This window comes from Anabrus simplex, chromosome 13 (assembly GCF_040414725.1).
Source record: "Anabrus simplex isolate iqAnaSimp1 chromosome 13, ASM4041472v1, whole genome shotgun sequence".
Classification (NCBI taxonomy): domain Eukaryota; kingdom Metazoa; phylum Arthropoda; class Insecta; order Orthoptera; family Tettigoniidae; genus Anabrus; species Anabrus simplex.
Window position 1 is genome coordinate 104,111,385 of NC_090277.1, and position 20,345 is coordinate 104,131,729.

General features: G+C 39.1%; 1 protein-coding gene across 1 annotated transcript in view; it reads right to left on the reverse strand.

The window, feature by feature from the left end:
- Positions 1–5,600: 5,600 nt before the first annotated feature.
- The window catches only part of Mondo (MLX interacting protein mondo), a 451,046-nt gene continuing 436,301 nt past the window's right edge, over positions 5,601–20,345 (reverse strand). The window contains exons 14-16 of the mRNA XM_068230074.1: positions 18,286–18,409; positions 9,864–9,993; positions 5,601–6,974 (exon numbers count right to left, since the gene is read on the reverse strand). Coding sequence (XP_068086175.1) covers positions 6,865–6,974; positions 9,864–9,993; positions 18,286–18,409 — 364 coding nt within the window. The 3' untranslated portion in view covers positions 5,601–6,864. The remainder of the gene's footprint in view (positions 6,975–9,863; positions 9,994–18,285; positions 18,410–20,345) is intronic.

The window sequence follows — 20,345 nt, forward strand, 5'->3', positions numbered from 1 at the left end:
CTGACAAGTTGGGGTCAGAAGCCAGCCACTCAGCCCGGCACATATCTTTCAAATGGCAAAAATGAAAGTCAGGGGCAATAATAGTTATCATTCACATGTTCCCTATTCATCTGTAAGCTACAGAATAAAAGAACACAGTTCTATCTTCAGAAATGTAAGTAGGAGAGTGATTTTCCTTAGAGGATACAATTTCATTAAAACGGACCTTGCAATTTTAGCACAACTACCTCATTTTAGTCTGGCATAGAAAGGTTTAATAATAATAATTATCTAGTACTGAAGTTGATTCATGTTGCTGTCCAGCCATGCTGTCCCTGAAGTAGGTACATACAGGAACCTCAAAATCTGCTCACCCGATATTCCTTTGAGATAAATTTTGAGAGAAGCAAAAGTTAACAAACTTAGTTTGCTGATTCACTAATCAAGAAAACTTTAGTTCCTAAAATTCCTCTTCCTTCGAGACATAAGCAGTCACACTTCACTGGTCTATGTTTGCACACTACCAGACACAAGTTTGTAGGTCAAAGAGCTCCACTTTAAATAACAAAACTTGGTCAAAATATGAAAAATAAGCTAGTGATGGCTCAAAATGTGAGCAAGGCTACAATCAACAATAAAAAGCTCTAATAATCTGCAATTCTATAAACAACATATTTCTCAAGTATAAAACAATATTATTACAACTGCTATAATATATAGTACACAAAATATATTCATTTCTGACTGTTATAAGAAGAATTTGTCAACTTAAAAATAACTTACAACATAAATCTCTTTAAAAATGTATACGGTAACAATATTATTAAATGATTCAACAGATAACTGGCTAGCATAAGATCGGATTATATTACATCTATGGTCCAGTGTTTTGATGGCTGCAACCACTGATATCCAGTTCTTGGTGCAGGTACCAATATGAATAAGGGATTTAAAAATTAAGTGAAGAACGCACAGAAAATTCACCGCCCTTGTGAGAATCTGAACGTAAAATGAAAAAAAAAAAAAAAACCTTTTTTTTTTTCCACAATATTTTTCTCTCTCCTCTAAATAAGAGAGAATGAGTATCAGACATTTAGCCAACTTCATTGCATCAAGTTTTTTTTTTTTGAAGTGGCTTGTAAGCAGTGCACTGATTGTTGAAGGAAAGATGATAATCCAAAACAATTTTGTTTGAAACATAAGATACATGTCTGTCCTGTACAGTGACAGGAGGAGAAAGGGAACTCAAAGCACATTGGCTTTTAATGCAGGAAAGGGAAGTTGGCCAAGAATGGAAGGGAAGATGTTGTAAATACCTTTCTTTGAAGAAACTGAGGGTCATTAGCTATTGTCATCCTTTATTTAATTTCTCTAGGGCTTAGCAAGGTTTTAACGTTAACTGGAGCCTCTTGCATGGTTGATCACTGCCCTAAAAATGAATTTCATTTTTAAAAGTCTACGGCATGTCTGACTTGAGTGTATAATAAAATAAAAATTAATATCTAGAGAAGTAATAGAGATAATCATTGGCAGTTTGGTTCTACAAGTAGAGAAACTCAAAATGTCTCTTAACATACCTAATACACCTCGATATGCACATCATTAGTGGTGCGACAGATGCGAATCTGTATTGAACACCCCTCCACGTTCGGTGTTGTGGCCTGATGTCGGATATCAAAAGCGATCTGCCAGTTTCCTGAAGGTGTCTATGCCATTTCCTGGGTAAGTACATGGGGAAAATCGTTGCTTAGTCGCAGTTGATACTCCAGCCGAGAATGCTGTTGTACAAGCCTAAAAAGAAGCTAGTGGGACGTGTGCTCTGTTGTGCAGCCGACTGAGCTGCCTAACCTTCAAAGAAGAGAGGCAGATGGAATGTTTATCTCGCAGGACAGCTGTATGTTGGGAGGCTTAATTCAAATTTCACACATTAAATGCAGCATTTGAGCGGCTATTGCTAATGTTACATGTGCAATGCCACAAAACACATGGAAAGAGGTGGCATACAGTTTCGACGTCTGTCGCACCATTAATTGTGCACATACTGCGGTGTATTATATATATGTAATTTTTTTTAAAATATCACCAAGTTTCTCGCGTTGTAGAAACGAATCACCAATAATTATTCCTATTACTTCTCAAGATATTCATATCTATTTTATTATACATTCATGGCGGACGCCCTGTATATTGATGTCAGTAATATTATCAGCCAACAGTCGGATGAAGTGTAGGAACGACTACCACAGCATGTTGCAAGTACCGTTTTCTGCTGCTGCTCATCCAGTGCTCTAATGGAAATTAGTTACTGTGCTAAAAGAATTATTGTGTTAAAAATTTATATTGTATAAAATACCTCCAAGGAAATGGACATGAAACTTATTTGGAAAGTTTTAAAAATTAAATTTTTTTGGCGGAAGATTTAGGCTCTTGAAAATATTAACATTTTGGACAGTGCAAGTATTTGGTAAGAAAAGAAATTATGAACTTTAATCAAAAATAACTATGTGGAAAATGGTTTTTAGATAGTACAAATTGTTATCATTAAACTGTGAAAATTTTGCTATTATGTAGCTACATATTTACTTTTGAGGCAAGGTGTGCCTACACGTGCCATTGTTAGTAGGATTTTTCGAGGTGTTCCCTGTTTCATCGGAAAGAAAGATCTCGAAAAGTGTTTTGATTGGTTATAATAACGTGTATTTTAATCGGTGAATGTGAATGTCGGGAGTAAATTTGATTGGCTATCCGCGAGTTTCACCATTTCAGGCATCTCGTTCCTCTGTGGGGGCGAAGCTCTCTAGGATGTCTTTTGCTACCAACCGGCCTAGAGGGCGGACGCACTTCGGGTTCCATCCCGTCATGGGATACCTACCTCGGGGTAAACACTATGTTTCTTGTTTTTGACTTAATTTAAATTCAATGTAAGTTTGTTTTTTTTTTTGCATAGGAATTTACCCTACGTTTTTGCATTCGCCTGTTAATTATCAATGTGACTTAGCTGAAAGCTATTCTGAAAGGCAAAACTCAAAGGTAATTCTCTGTTCTTTTGTTTATGAAAATTATAATTAACATGGAAATTTAATTTTCCTCCCGGATTGCCTCCCGTAGATCTGTGTCCCTCGATTTATGCTAATTTATTCTCTGCTCCATAATAGAAGTATTTTTGGTATGGGAGCAAGTTAATTTAGCCCCTGCCTCGAGTTTTATCATTTCCTGTTTTTTTTTTCTTTCTTATTTTGATAATGGAGTATGCAAACCTGTAAGCCCCTTTAATTTTCATCTTTAAATTTAATTTGTATTTACTCCCTTTTCAAGTATAACTTTAGTTTTTGTTTAATATGTATTTTGAAATTACTTTCGCTCGTAACACATACCTGCCAACTCATTTTATTGTAAATGAATTATTTTATTTCATAATTCCGTTTGTTTTTCATGTTGTTCGACTCGTTATTTTCATTTTGTCAGTAAATGCAGAATTCAAGGGTGATTGCCGTCTAAGTTTCTTTTCTCACAACGTCAAGTAATCGTCCACCCTCTGAGAGATCCTAACCGCTTCGTATGTCCTTCGCTAGCTGTCACGTTGGTCAACCTGTTTGTTTTTACTTCTAGCTACGGTACTAGTGTCTCCGAACCTTGTGAGTGTTGTAACAGTTGTTTTGTTTCTTCTTTTATTTTATCTCATGCATTTTATTATTATTATTATTATTATTATTATTATTATTATTATTATTATTATTATTATTATGTTAACCTAATGTGAGGTGACAACTCGAAAATTTGTTCACTTCATGGGCAGCTGCAGTGGAGAAGGATCTGATTGGTGCATATCAGGCATTTGTTCAAGAAAGAAGTTTCGGGATAGTGTCAGTCTCTGGATCGCAAGAGGTAATCCGATTCTTGAAGGGCGTGAAAAAAAAAATTAGTCCATTCGACACTCCATGTTATACGGCACATGAAAGATCTTTAGTGACACATTCGGTGTTCATCAAACAAAATTCATTAAAACTCAGCCATAGTTGCTCAAGAAAGACGAGTGGTTTTTTTTCTCAATTTACTTTACGTCACACCGACACACAGATTTTATGGTGACGATGGGATAGGAAAGACCTGCGAGTGGGAAGGAAGCGGCCGTGGCCTTGATTAAGGTACATTCCCAGCATTTACCTATATGAAAATGGGTAACCATGGAAAACCATCTTCAGGTCTGCCGAGAGTGGGGTTCGAATTCACTATTTCCCGGATTCAAGCTCGAAGCTGTGCTCCCCTAATCACATGGCCAAATCCCCAAATATTTTGTTTACTCTGCCTTCTAGTAGGCCTAGAGTAAAACAGAACGTCAAAACTGACGAGCCGGCGGTTGGCGTCAAAATGCCTGCACACAGTAGCCGAGACCATATGATTATTATTATTCCTCCTTTCCCCTTATCCAACTCCTGCCGGGTTGGAGCATTTATGACACTTCTCCATCTTTCTCTTCCCTTCCACCATTCCCAGTCCATGTTTCTTCTTCTTGCACTCCTCTTTACTGAATCGATCCACCTTGTTCTAGGTCCTCCCCTCACTCTCTTTCCCTCGAACTTCATCACCATCATCTGTTTGGTATTCTTTCCAGCTCCATCCTCTTTACATTTCCAAACCATTTTAGTTTACTCCTATCAATTCTCTCATTTAGGTTTCCCATTCTGATCTCCTTTCTCACATCTTCATTTCCCAGTCTGTCTTTCCTATCATGCTTCTTAGGTATTTCATTTCACTGGTTTGAATTCTACTCTCCTCTCTACTTGTCAATGTGCAGGTCTCAGCCACATATAATGAATGAATGGAAGGTTAAGTTCCAGGAGTTCAATCTCAAGATAAGTGAATCCAAAACAGTAATGATGGCAATAAACAGAGGGAGACGATCAGTGAACATCATGCCAGGAAACCATCCAGTGGAAAGTGTGGAAAGCTTTACATACCTCGGCAGTGTAATATCTCGAGATACACTAGCCACAAAGAAGGCGGCATATAGAGTGCAGAAGAGCTCTCACTTTTACCAGCAAGTACGAACACTCCTCTGGGACCCCAAAGTACCAACAAAATCAAAGCTGGTGATGTTCAATCAGTACTTCACACCAATCTTAACCTAGGGTATCAACACCTGTGCCCTCAATAAGGACTCATCAAGGTTGCAGGCACCTGAGGTCCACAATTAAAAAAAACCAAACTGGACAAGTTAAGGAGTGATGTGGTTAGAAAAGAAGCTGGGTTTGTTACATCACTGTCAGCATGTCCAGACTGAGGTGGCTTGGGCATGTAATGAGGATGGAACCAAAAAAGACAGCTTATGTTAACATGGAGAGACATATGGCAGGAAAACGGATGGTGGGAAGACCAAGAATGCACTGGACATTGTAAGGATGGTCATTGCAGATCGGGGAAGGACACTTTGGACGTCAGTAACAACAGATCATATCTCAATAAGACAGACTGGAAAAGGGCTCACCAACAGTACCCAGGAAACTGGAACTGTGAAATTATTATTATTATTATTATTATTATTATTATTATTATTATTATTATTATTATTATTATTATTATTATTATTATTATTATTATTCACAGAGATCATAAATGATTTAGAAGAATTAAATTTATCAATGCTCCTAATTAAATGCAGAGAACAGAATTCTAAGGAATAAACACTTGTGATTCAAACTTATAACATTTGAACGAAGGAAGTACACCATTACTGACAATCAAAGGGCAGCCAGGTCCAACAAGATGAAGTTTTGGGAGCGGAAGAAAAAGGTGGAAAGCTGACTTTTTTTAATACTATTAGACTTTAATGTATATGACTGATTAAATTGCTCCAATGGGGGCGTGAACTATGTACAAAAAAATTAGGAGAGGAGTACATGGGATAGAATCTTCCACGATGAAGGAGTACTGGAAATCCAGAAAGGCTGACAACAGTGGTCCTAACTGGCCAAAACAATTTGTGAATAGTAACATGGTAGAATCTTAATTTAAAGCTTGTTTTTAGGAAATTGTGAGAGCAGGTCTGAAGACAAGGTGACATATTTAATTAAAACTGCTAGCAGACAGAGGAATTTTCTGAGATGTAGTGAAGAAGAATTTGAAAGGCAGACAGTGATTTTGAAAGCACTGCCTGTCAGAATTTGATTAAAGAAGATTAGTTTTTAGAAGTTTTGAACTTCAAGCGGGAAAAAAATTGCAATTGAATCCACACAAGTTATCACCATGTCAGATTAAAACCCTTCAAGGGCAATATAGGGAAATATAAGTAATAAACCATGGCATACAGAAATATGAACAGCAACACAGATCAGGAAAAATGCAGTGTGAGAAGAGGGAGCAACAGAATGAGGCAACAAGGACAAACACAAAAATATGTGGAGATTGTTCTTTTATGTTTTCATTATTTTCTTCCCCCCAATCTTTTTGTTGCTTCCTCTCCTCACATTGGCCCGTCGTCATGTTTATCCCATTACATGTTCCCACTCATTCTATCCTTATAAATACGACTTCATCTATTACTTGTATGTTCCTTTCCGTTTGTTAAATACGAGGAATAGTGTACGAAATGTGATGGTGCAAGAGGCCGAGGCGGCCGAACAGACCTGTATCCTCATCTACTGAGCACTTATTTTTCATAAAGTGCTGTATCAAATTTTAAAAAAGGGGGAAAAAACCCCCCTCTCAACAATCCTCCAAATATCTGTGACTGCGAACACACTCGACGGTCACTCATTTTATCAGTACGATGCTTCTTTCCTCCTATAGGAGGAAAAACGAGGCACATTCAACATTCTTCACATGTGTCTTGGGAGTTAGACTGGTGTATCACAAAACCTGAGGGAAGCGGAATATTGCACAACACTGTCAGTGACGATCGTCCTTTAACACCGCCTGCCGGGCCTCTTCAGGTAGCTTGGAGGGGTCTGTCAGGATCTCTGTGGCTGTCGACAGGTACCGCAGTGAGTTCAGCACGGCTGGAACAAATGCAAGATCGTCATCAATACCATTGTTTTACCATTAATCAAGACTTACAGGGGTCAGACAAGGCTGTAGTCTTTCACCTTTCTTGTTCATAGTTTAGATGGATCATCTACTGAAAGGTATGAAGTGGCAGGGAGGAATTCAATTAGCTGGAAATGTAGTAAACAGCAGTAGCGGCGATTGGGAATTAGGAGTGTGGGGCTCAAAAATTTATAGTACCGAGAGTCTGGGGAATATATTGGGGGGCAGGGGAGTACACAATAAAACTGAAAAAAGCCACAAAATGGTAGGATTTTGATGTTCTCTCAGCAAATTTCGACAGAGAAGTAAAGGTTAGTTGACAGTTTTAACAACTTAACTATGATAATAACAACAGGGGTTTTTTTTTTTGGAGATTTTGATTCAATACTATCCAATAAAACTTCCACCAAAGGAACAATTACACATGTGTGCAACTAAGGTTTCATGCACGAATTCTAATTGCACTTCTACATGCTGCTATTCTAGTCTCCAGTACTTGCTGTGGCGCTGTACGAATGGGTCAGCTGCATCAAATGACATTTTGTGTGCATTGCTGCCAAGTAATATTTAAAGAAATCAAAGGAAAGAATTAGGTAATAGACAACAAGGTTTATATAAATTGCTTTTTTTTTTTATTTTACCTTATAATTTCTAGTTTTTGTTGGCTAAAGTGGAATTAAAATGTTATTTTTCTCCATAAAGTGGGGTTAGGGACTCTCTGCAATAGCCCCCCCCCTAATCGCCATCACTGGTAAACAGGTTGGTCTTTACCGATGACTTGGTCTTAATGGCAGATTGTGCTGAATGCCTGCAGTCTAATATCTTGGAACTTGAAAATAGGTGCAATGAGTATGATATGAAAATTAGCTTTTCCAAGACTACAATGATGTCAGTAGGTAGGAAATCCAAGAGAACTGAAGGTCATGTTGGGAATACAAAGCTGAAACAGGTAGATAATTTCAAGTATTTAGGATGTGTTTTCTCCCAGGATGGTAGTGTAGCAAGTAAGACTGAACCAAGGTGCAGTAAAGCTAATGCAGTGAACTCACAGTCGTGATCAACAGTATTCCTCTGTAAGAAAGAAGTCAGCTCCCAGACAAAACTTTCCCACCAGTCTATTTTCAGACAAAATTTGCTTTATGGGAGGGAAAGCTGGGTGGACTCAGGATAGGTTGTTCGTAAGATAGAAGTAACAAACAAGAATGATAAAGGGTACACACAGGTGGGAACAATGGTAGGAGGGTACTCTGAATGAAGAGAGAAAAGCTACGTTATTAATGAACTCAACTGATGAAGCTGTGTGCATAAACCAGCTTTGATTGTGGGGTCATGCAAGACGAATGGAGGAGGATAGGTTACCTAGGAGAATAATTGACTTTGACATGGAGGATAAGAGAAGTGGGAGACCAAGACTATGGTTAGTTTTTTTTTCTTTTGCTAGTTGTTTTACGTCGCACCGACACAGATAGGTCTTACGGCGACGATGGGACAGGAAAGGGCTAGGAGTGGGAATGAAGCGGCCGTGGCCTCAATTAAGGTACAGCCCCAGCATTTGCCTGGTGTGAAAACGGGAAACCACGGAAAACCATTTTCAGGGCTGCCGACAGTGGGGTTCGAACCTACTATCTCCCGAATACTGGATATTGGCCGCACTTAAGCGACTGCAGCTATCGAGCTCGGTAAGACTATGGTTAGACTCAGTTTCTAATGATTTTAGAGAGAACTAATCGTGACCACAGAGCTAGCTAGAGGATTGTGAAGGCTTTTAGTAAATTCACATAGGCTTGCAGACTGAACGATGAAAGGCATAACAGTCTACAATGAAAAGGTCTGTATGTTGAGGTATTTAGCATTTGCGATAAATGTTAAATACTACAGGTTAGTTTTTCTTAATTTTATTCTTTGATGGAAATCTGTGTTATTTCTTTTAAGCATTTATTTATTTATTTATTTATTTATTTATTTATTTATTTATTTATTTATTGACTTGTGGCGTGGCTCAGGCTATGAAGCCTGCTGTTATGCCAAACCATCTCATATGTACTACACTGTACAAACTACAGAGTATTAGGATTTCTAGTTACATATAATTAATTATAATTAATTATAATAGTTATAAACAAAAGGAAAATTTCTGAGAGTCACTTTTTAAAAAAAACCATTAAATACTAATTTCTTAAGTCTATGTACCATTTATAACATGTTTTTTTAAATACATTTCTTCTATGTATGTCTCTAATTACAGCCGGAAGGGAATTCCAAGAGCGTATGGTTGCAGGTATGAATGAGTTGCCGTACCCGGTCGTGCGGTAAATTGGGAAGCTCAGCAGGGAAGAGGTTTCTGACCTTGTAGGTATGCTGTTTGGAGATGACAAGTATTTAAGATCCATTCTCAGATAACTTGGTGTGTCTGTACTGAGAATGTTGTGAACAAGTGAAACAGAGTGAAGGTTTCTTCTCTCCGCCAAATATAACCACGACAGCTGTTCAAGACAAGGTGATATATGGCAATACCTGGGCATATTTAATATTATCCTTTTAAAATTTTTGCCTTGTTTCTATTTGAAGGCGATCTAAGTCATTTTTCTAGGTTTTTGGTGATATAATGGTATGTTTAAATTATTTAAATGCTAACATTATAACTGAAAATGCCAAGTATTACATTTAAAAATGCTAAATACCATGTACTTTACCAACTGCCTATATCGTCTTCCAAGGCTTCCAAAAAGTAACTTAACACACATGCATTCATTCGAGTCCACATCTGAAGTTAATGGAACATAATATCATAGTCATAATTTTCCATTCATAGAATGAAATGTTGTCGTGTAATTTGGAGAGAAGTACTTGGTTATTCTTACCTGGTCTCAGGTCCACGAGCGAACAGTGCTGCTCCACCCAATGCAGAGTAGAGCGATACAGGTCGTCCAGACTTGCTGTCGACACGGACGAGTTGTACGACGTCAGTAGGGGCTCGAACAAGATGCTGAACTGTGCATCTGTTAAGGACATTTACAGTTGCTACTTGCTTTACTAGTTGCTTTACGTCGCACCGACACAGATAGGTCTTACGGCGACGATGGGACAAGGAAGGGCTGGGATTGGGAAGGAAGCGGCCGTGGCCTTAATTAAGGTACAGCCCCAGCATTTGCCTGGTGTGAAAATGGGAAACCACGGAAAACCATTTCCAGGGCTGCCGACAGTGGGGTTCGAACCTACTATCTCCCGAATACTGGATACTGGCCGCACTTAAGCGACTGCAGCTATCGAGCTCGGTCATTTACAGTTGATCCATGTACATTTATTTAAAAGATCTACGAAAGCCATTCATGAAAACGTAGCCTAAGTTACAAAATGAAAATTAAAACAAAACCTAACCTACCCATTAAAAAAAAGCTCATTAGACTATCCCAGAATAAATCAGTAAAATAAATAAATTGATGGTGTTAAAAAATAAAAATATGAAGAAACCCATTCACGTAAACGTAAATTACATTATCATTAAGATGCGTATTACCGGGCGAGTTGGCCGTGCGATTAGGAGCGCGCAGCTGTGAGCTTGCATCCGGGAGATAGTGGGTTCTAACCCCACTGTCAGCAGCCCTAAAGATGGTTTTCCGTGGTTTACCATTTTCACACCAGGCAAATGCTGGGGCTGTACCTTAATTAAGGCCACGGCTGCTTCCTTCCCATTCCTAGGCCTTTCCTATCCCATCGTCGCCAAAAGAGCTATCTGTGGCGGTGTGACGTAAAAACAAAAAAATGCGCATTAAGAAACCCTTGAATACTTTACATAAAGAACTTAAATACGTGAAATAATAATAATAACAGTAACAACAACAACAAGAATAAAAATAATAAAGAATGTGTCAATGACATGTCAAGGAGAGCAGGGGAGGGACGTGATGTAGCGAAAGTAGGTCAATGGACTACAGCTAACAGACCCACGCCAATGAGAGAACAACGGTTGTCCAAACACCTCGCAGTTAATGCAGGAGTGAAGACTAAGCAGGACATTATTATTAAGTTTCTAAATATTAAAGAGATAAGCATAAATATGACTTCTAAATATTTGAGTAAGACTTAATAGATGATATTCTTTTAAGAAGAAAACATGTCATTCTTTGTTTAATAGTGGTTTTTTTACAGGTTTGTTGTAGTATAATGTTTATATTTAACCTGTGTGTTCAACAGACTGAAGAGCTTTTAAGTTACAAATTACCACGTAAATAATAATAATAATAATAATAATAATAATAATAATAATAATAATAATAATAATCGTATGGCCTCAGCTACCGTGTGCAGACATTTCAATTTGACACCATCTGGCTGTCTGCTCGTCAATTTCGACGTTCGTTTTACTCTAGGCCCACTAGATGGCAGACCGAGTAAACCGAAACTCTCTTGGGCGTCTATGGCTGAGATTTAATAGTGCTACATAACGGTTTTACTAAACAATGAGTGAGTGTCAGTGCCATATGAAAGGGGAAAGTTCAAAGACTGACCGTTCCCATTTGCTTTTGTTTAGTTTGTAAAATTTCATGCTCGCTTGATGATGATGATGCTTGTTGTTTTAAGGGGCCTAACATAATTTCATTCTTAAAGTAAGAAAAATATCATAGAATTTGTACAGTAACTACTAGTGTTCATACCCTTTCCACTCGAATGTTAAGGTCTGCTCAACACTCTCTCTCTACTTCAAAAATCGGACGTCAAGCATAGCTCGAAATGGGACATCCGACCACTTGAAAACTTCAATGCCGAGCCATTTCAACAAATGCCTATGCAGAAAGTTAGCTGCATGTGTCCTGAACTCTCTCATCAAACTTCAAAACATCCACGGGTAATCTTTCTCCGAGTACAGCTATATATTCCATGGAGTGTATGTAGCCCAGCTCTCGCTGCGCGCCAGTCCAGCTGTCATGGCATCAACAAGTAGATAGTGTCAGTAATGGAAGGATACTAGTACGCATATTCCCAATAGCAACATTGAGGATACAGCACTAAACAGTGACAGTGATTTCTTAGACATTTCTGAGTTTAGTGCTGGTGAATCAAGCGGTGAACAATCCTCAGATGATGAAAGTGATATGGATGAAAACGTTGAAGCAAGTGCTATGCTATGGCACAATGTTTCGAATAATGATGGTGGGCCAATTGAATATCCTTTCTCCAAACAAGCAGGGCTACGGGACATCAATCTACCAGTTGATGAACACCACTGGATTATTTTACGTTGTTTTTTTAACAAAAATGTTATTGAGGGTATAGCCAATGAAACTAATAAATACGCTGAGGAGAAAATTTGTAAACTGATGCCTACAATGAAGCCTTGGTCTACATGGAGGGAGTGGACAAAGGTAACGTTAACTGAAATTTTAGTGTTTATTGGTGTTATTCTCAATGTGAGACAGGCTTTGGCAGCCGGCACATTTCCTGTCCTCGCCGCTAGATCGGGACTTCATTCATTCCATTCCTGACCCGGTCGAATGACTGGAAACAGGCTGTCCATTTTCATTTTTCATTGGTGTTATTCTCAACATGGGACTTGTCAGTTTACCTAACGTACAAGACTACTTCTCCCAGCAATGGGCAACACGTGCCACTTTTTCACGATGTTTATTTTTTACGTCGCACCGACATAGATGTGTCTTATGGCGACGGTGGGATTGGAAAGGCCTAGGAAGTGGAAAGAAGCGGCCGTGGTCTTAATTAAGGCACAGCCCCGGCATTTGCCTGGTGTGAAAATGGGAAACCACGGAAAACCATTTTCAGGGCTGCCGACAGTGGGGCTCGAACCCACTATCTCGATGTTTTTATGCAAGATACATTTATGGACATTTTCTGGATGTTGCATGTGGGTCCTAATCCAGGAGATATTGAAAGTGACTATATTGTTACTAGAACACAGAAAATCAGATACCTTCTGTAATATCCACAATCATGGTTCCACAAATTTTTCGTACCTGGCAAAAATGTATCAGTAGATGAGTCTACTATCGGTTTCAAAGGGAAAATAAGTTTCAAGACCTACAACCCCAAGTGGGGAATAAGTTTTTTTTTTTTCTGGCTGATAGTGCTACTGGGTACATCCATTCCTTGATTCCTTGTTATGGAAAAGTTACTACAGTTGTAAATAACCTAGATTATGCTGATAAACCATTCACTAAAATGACTGCCTGCAATTTGATGGACAGGCTGGCTATTGCAGCAGGGCGATCAGTGGAAGGATACAAGGTTTTCAGACAGATATTACACTAGTGTCAGCTTGGCTAAAGAGCTTCTGAAACGGAAATGTCACCTTATTGGTACACTTATTCCTGGCAGGATGGGAAATCCTCCAGATATAAGAAAGTGACTGAAACTGAAAGTGGGCGAGACAAAAGCTTATCGTGTACGAGATATTAGCGTGTCGTTTTGATGCTGTCTACTTGCCATAACATGGCATCACAGAAGGTGAGCTCATACGGAAAAGGAGGCCAACAAAAGGACACACCGAAGCCAATTATTGTGTGCGATTACGCAAAGGAAATGGGCGGGGTCGCCTGGGCTGATCAATTTTTTGCTACTTACTCATTCACCAGAAAAACTTTAAAATGGTGAAGGAAATTTTTTCTTCTGTGGATTAGATATAGCCGTTGTAAATTAACACATACAGTGGAACCTCGATTATCCGTTCCCAGAAAATACGTTTTCCCGGAATATGCGTTCAAATTACGTGGTCCCGCGAGCATCGTAATTAAATCACGTTGTAAAAGTCCCGCATTATCCGTTCCTCGAAGAAAAGCTTTCCCGGATCAACCGTCCAGAAATTCCAGTCCCATCAATGCTAAATCCTCGATCAATCGTTTTTTAATAAACTGTATCTCACGAAAGGACGGCTATGGCATATTTATGGATCTTGGCGTTAAGCAAGTACTGTACCAGTACTAGAAAAGCGATCGGCGGTGAACTTGCATAAGAGACCATCTTAGCATCGCATTCGGGTGGTATTGTTTAGAGAATCTCGGAAAATCATAAAGCAGAGGGTGCCCACAACAAATGCAAGGAGACACGGCGCATTTCGACAGCTCTGCTTGAAGACGGAACGAGTTTCGTCATATGTTCGCACTTATAAAACGTCCATATTATGTCCAGGGTTAGATGTTTATATTTTTACATTTTTTCGATCATACTGCCGAAGAGGTTTTCGGCACTTTGCTCAGGGCACTGCAGAGTAACTGGGCTTTCAGGCAGGAATCGAAACTGCATGATATGTTAGCAAGACCAAAACAGATGTTGCACCCTACAAAAAAAAAAAGCCATGGGAGGTCTTGGGATTGCCTATTACTGTTTAGGTCCTGATGTAAGACTGGGAATGTTACGTTTTCGTGTTAAAATACCAAAAACTGCAGTCGTTTTATTTGCGCACGTTACATTTTAAATGGTTGGTATCATTTCAAACTCGTACTGACATGTGCAGCGAGCGCGCTTTCCAGATGACCTCAAGGTCACGAATAACCGTAATTTCTGAAGTTTTTACATTTCTTTTATCTTTCCAATTTGATTGGATTTGTGACGCGCAGAATTGAATATAATGCATTCGAGAACTTTTAAGAATCAATACTTACGTTCAAAACCATGTTTTCGAGTTCAACATAACCTTTAAAAGTCGATGTAGGCCTAATTTGCGCGGTACGAGATTTCCAGAAACTGACTACGAACAGTATACCGGAGACCAAATTACAATGAAAGATTAAGAAATGAACGGATTTCGCCATCATTTTGGGTGCTTTTGTATCTAATGTGCTTTATTTTATTAGATGAGAGAATTAAAAACTACTTGTGGTCGATTGTCGTTTGGCTTGGCGTTATTAGATTTTTCGAAGTTTGGCTAGCCTAATCAAAGTTGCTGAACTGAAAGAAGTTTTCACGGGAAACTGACGAAGATTCCCCTGTAAAATTGAATATAAAGTACCGAGATTTTGAACTCGCGTACCGGTAATTAATGCGGTTTCACGGTCTAACATGCCCGCCTCTCATCCAGAGGGCCCGGGTTCGATTGCGACCAGGTCAGGCAATTTTACCTGGATATAAGTCTGGTTCCAGGTCCACTCAGCCTACGTGAATACCTTTAATTGTGGAGCTATCTAATGGTGAGATAGCGACCCCGAGCCAGGAATATTTGCCGAGAGGATTCGTCGCACTGACCATGCGCACCTCGTATTCTGCAGGCCTTCGGGCTGAGCAGCGGTCGCTTGGCAGGCAAAGTCCCACTGGGGCTGTAGTTTGGTTTGGTTTAGGAGTTTTTGTAAGATTATAATTATACATATTTAATTTTTGTGATGTTTAGCCAAATTGTTGATGGTTTTCATTCATTCCCGGATTTTCCGTTTTCCCGTGTTGTACGTTTTATTTTCATAGTCCCTCGAAAAACGGAGAATCGAGGTTTCACTGTAATTTACTGCCAGAACATGAAGTTTGGAGCTAAGCCCATGGACCATCTCAGATTCTGGAGGCAGATGATAGAACAGCTAACTGGTAATCATTGTGTTCCGAGGAAACGGTCTCACTCGTCAGCACCTGTCTCAGACAAGCAAGAAGCAGAAAGACTGGATGGAAGACAACACTCTCTTGACCAGTGGGCTAAGAAAAAGCATAAGGACTGTCCTGTGTGTATACGGTTGCCATACGTCCTGAAAAAGCGGGATTGTCCTGAATTTGAGCGTGTGTCCCGATGTCCTGACTGAATTTTTAAAAATCCCTAAATGTCCTGAATTTTAAAAATCAGAGCAAACTATTTTAAATTTTGCTCAAATGCTTTTGAAAGGGAATGTCCCATCTTTTATATACAAATCTAGGGAAACAACATTGAATATCATATGATTTTGGAGTGGTATGTAAAGTAGGTATTTTACTTAAAGTATGATTTCTTGTAATTTCTCTGACTTTTAATAATAATTTATTATTATTATTATTATTATTATTATTATGTGCGTATGGACCCAATGGATCACGTTACGCTCTAACGATTCTGTTTTCTGAGTTGCCAAAGAGCTCTCATCCTTTCTCTGTGGATCCTTTTTCGTTCTTCTGTCCACTTTGCTCCAGTCTTCTTTTTTCACTTCGTTCCCTGGTTGCACTTTCCATCCATTAATTTCTTTCTGTAGAGGTTTCTGTCCGCGGTGTCAGTTGAGTCCATATGGGCTTATTCCAGATCCTCCTTCACTTCCAGTATCCATGGAATATTTTTTTAGATGTTCTATGTAGGCGAGAATCTTGTGCGTCAGTCTACTTGCCGGCAGTTTGCGAACGTGCCCATAAAATTTCAGACGTCTTTTGCGGATGTCTGCTGCAATGAATAATAATAAGAATAATAATAATAATAATAATAATAATAATAATAATGTTACTTGCTTTACGTCCCATTAACTACTTTTACAGTTTTCGGAGACGCCGAGGTGCCGGAATTTAGTCCTGCAGGAGTTCTTTTACGTGCCAGTAAATCTACCGACACGAGGCTGATGTATTTGAGCACCTTCAAATACCACCGGACTGAGCCAGGATCAAACCTGCCAAGTTGGGGGTCAGAAGGCCAGCGCCTCAACTGTCTGAGCCACTCAGCCCGGCGAGTTTGATTTTTAATATTAACATCATATATAATAAATGTGTCTTTTGGTAATGGATGGGACAATTCACATGGAATTACCCAAATACACTCACTGGAACCACAGGAGTCAAATTTTGGTCTTGAGTACCGAGGCAAGAAAGAATATACAAACTATTTTTACGGAACCAAAAACACGATTGCGTGCCTGTACCATTATATGCATGGAGGCAAGTGCTCCCCTGTAGTCGGTGCCTGTGTTTGGAACTTGTCGACGTTGGCGTCCTGAATTTCATCCTGAACCTTATGGCAACCCTATGTGTGTAGCGACAAAGTGAAAGGAATATGCTGTGAAACTGCTTACTTTTGTGAAACGTGTTCAAATAATCCGGCTTTGCACCCTGGTGTTTACAGGACATTTTTTCCTCCGTTTCCAGTCAGGAATCAGTCCCTGCAGTTTGTCCATTTTATTAAAGTTCACCCTGTATAGCGTGTTTAGTCCCGTTGACAATAAAGTGAGCTAATTTGCATATGGATTCAAATTTGTCTAAAGATATGAATCAAATGAGGGGCATGACAGTGGTACAATTTTTCAAGCAATAAGACCTAAAATTTAGTTTCTGTGCTATTCCCAAAACATGAAGAGTGCTTAGGTAATCTAGATCTCATTTTCATTGACTGGAATAAATTCCCTTACCCTATATCAAAATGGAAATAATATTCCTCCGAACTTTATGTACCACTATGCACCGCTAAGTGCAGTGATTTGTTTCCGTTACACTCAGCTGGACAAGTTGAAGTGAAAAAATCAAAAAGAACGTTTGAAAGACTTTACTGGTTGCATGGCATTTAGAGCTAAACCTTGGGGTGAGAAGACCTTACAAAATTTTTAATTCTCATGTGCAAATTACACGCAGCACTGCCACATCTAGCATGAATACTGCCGGAAACATCAGTCTCTTCTGTATCATTTCAGCCTCATCATGGTTTAATTCAGCAACATCACTGTCATCAGAATCATTGCTGGAATTACAACTACTATCGTCATAATCACTAAAACATTCATTTAATATGCCTTGTATAGCATCGCTAGAAAAATTATCCTTGTTTACCGACGCCATTGCGCGTAAAGTACACAAGTGAATTTTACACATTGATAATGAGGTGAAAAATCATTAAAATGGATTGATAGATATATGAAACGAAAGAATGAAGCTTTATCTAGATGGCTGTGAAGAGACATAGTTTGAAGGAAACTCACAAGATGGAATGACAATGCAGATGCGGCACAATGTGTGTCAGACACGTCACTCCACGCTGTCGCGATAATTACTTAAGGCACAAATCCAGCATTTGGCTGGTGTGAAAATGGGAAACCAAGGAAAACCATCTTCAGGGCTAAGGACAGTGGGTGTTTTGGTGTATTATATGTGCATATTCTATGAATAATACATACGTCAGAGTGACATACAACAGGTACTCCAAATGTGTCTAGTCCAGCAAAGAGTGCAAGGTGGTGCAATGATCTGTCATTGGTGTAAGGCCAGCTGGCAGTACAAGCTCGTTATATTCGCTGGCTGGGCGGATCAAACGGGAGCAGAAGTTTTTTTTGTTCATCTCTAGTTTGATTCACATATAATAGCAATAAGACAAAACATACACTTAAAAACCTAAGTTCAGATGTGAAAGGATACAATCCAGAACTTCCAGTTCTCCCGAGTACGTATCCGAACGTACTCGTCGAACATCTCCCTCATTTTGCTGGCTCTCTGGCGAGAGACCGGAGCTCCAGTAGCAGGCAACATCGACTGACAATTGCTGGAACACAAAATGAACATATTTTAGAGTAGTGTCGCTCTTCTGCATGAAGTGTGACATTATCAGTTTCGCAGTGAAGTATTAAACCTAGAGTAAGAAATTTCACCAGGACTGCCGGCTTCCCATCATGAAGGAAATAGGTCAATATTATTGCTTACTGTACGGGAGATATACACACATCAAATGAAATTTATAATGGAGTTTTAATAATAATAATAATAATAATAATAATAATAATGAGAATAAGAAGAAGATCAATCCCTTTTTTTGCAGCGAAGCCTCTCCTTTTGCCTTACAGGTTCTTCTACTTCGGGCAGTTCTCATCTACAAGAGCCCCAGAGTTTCCCTCACTACATCTCACCACCTAGATCTAGATAATGGATGTCCCCTTCTCAGATTCCATTCAGTTACTGCCTCTGCCCAGCTCCACTTCCAGACCTCCTTTCGTCCAGTTTTAAGCCTTATAACAGGGTTACAAAGACAATCTCTCGGAGAAACACTCAGTTACTTTTACAGGCCACAAACGGTTCCCTTCCCACACTTCACCGCACCTCAAATCACCACAACTTATCTCCTGGTCTATGTGAGAATGTCACCCTCTAGGAGGTCTACCATACCCCATCAAAGTATAAAGTGAAAGCCTAAAAATATTTTTTTTTATGATGATCTGCTATTGTGAAGTAGCGTCTAGGAAAAGCAAGCCAGTCCAAATGACGAGCCCAAATGGCACGACCCGGCGAAACGCTATGTGCACATGGCCTAATCTCAATTTTACTGCTTATTTTTCAAACTACAGACATGAAAGAATTTCGAATTAATCATTTCTGGGTTGCGTGTTAACCTCTAAAAGATGCACCCCCAGGTGGTGGATGGGGGGTCTACAGAAATGTGGGTTCACTTAGACTTTCCAGAAATGTACCTGCAGACTAACACCTACAGGCTTCATAATGTGGCACACCCTCTCTACACGGGACACAAATATGGAGAAAAACAGATATCAACCATGCAGATTCAAAGGAATAAATGGTGTCTCAAGATTAAGAAAAAGAAGGGTTGCCTAAATTATTTACATCTGAATAATACCAGTTATAAGAAATAAGAAATAGATGGAGAGAGTATTTCCAGAATTTGCTGAACATGAGAACTAATGACAGTCATTCAATGGACGACCAAGAAAGGCAATTAACTGATGAAGAAATGGATAAAGAAATGACAATTAATGAAATTGAAATGGCAGTAGGAAAGATGAAGAATGGAAAAACTGCCAGAATAGATGAAATTTCAGTGGAGATAATAAAGGCAGCTGGAGCTGTAGGCCTACAGTAGACATATCGAGTTCTCAGGATTGTCTGGGAGAATAAGGAGGTCCCTGAGGATTGGTAAAAAGGAATAATCATCCCAATTTTCAAGAAAGGTGATAAGAAAGTATTAAAGAACTACAGGGGCATTACTCTGATATCCCATGTTGCTAAGATAATGGAGAGGATACTGGAAAGTAGGATAAGGTTGAGGGTTGAAAATCAGATACAGGAAAATCAGTTTGGTTTCAGAAGTGGAAGGTCAACAATAGAGCCCATTTTCATTATGAGACAACTAATGGACAAGCAATGGGAGTATGGAAATGATATGGTGATGACATTCATTGACATTGAAAAGGTATGTGACAATGTCCCCAGGACTAAAGTTTGGGACAGTCTGGTGCAAAAAAGGATTTGGACAGGGATTAATAAAATAATTATCATGGCAATGTACAAGGAATGTTGTAGTTGCGTGCAAACACAAGTTGGCAGGACTAGTTGGTTCAAAATCACTAGTGGGCTGAGACAGGGAAGTGTTCTATCGCCAATCCTGTTTACAATAGTAATGGATGACATCATGAGAACAGCAAAAGCAGCATATGGAGGAAGAGAAATGAACATGATGTTATTTGCAGATG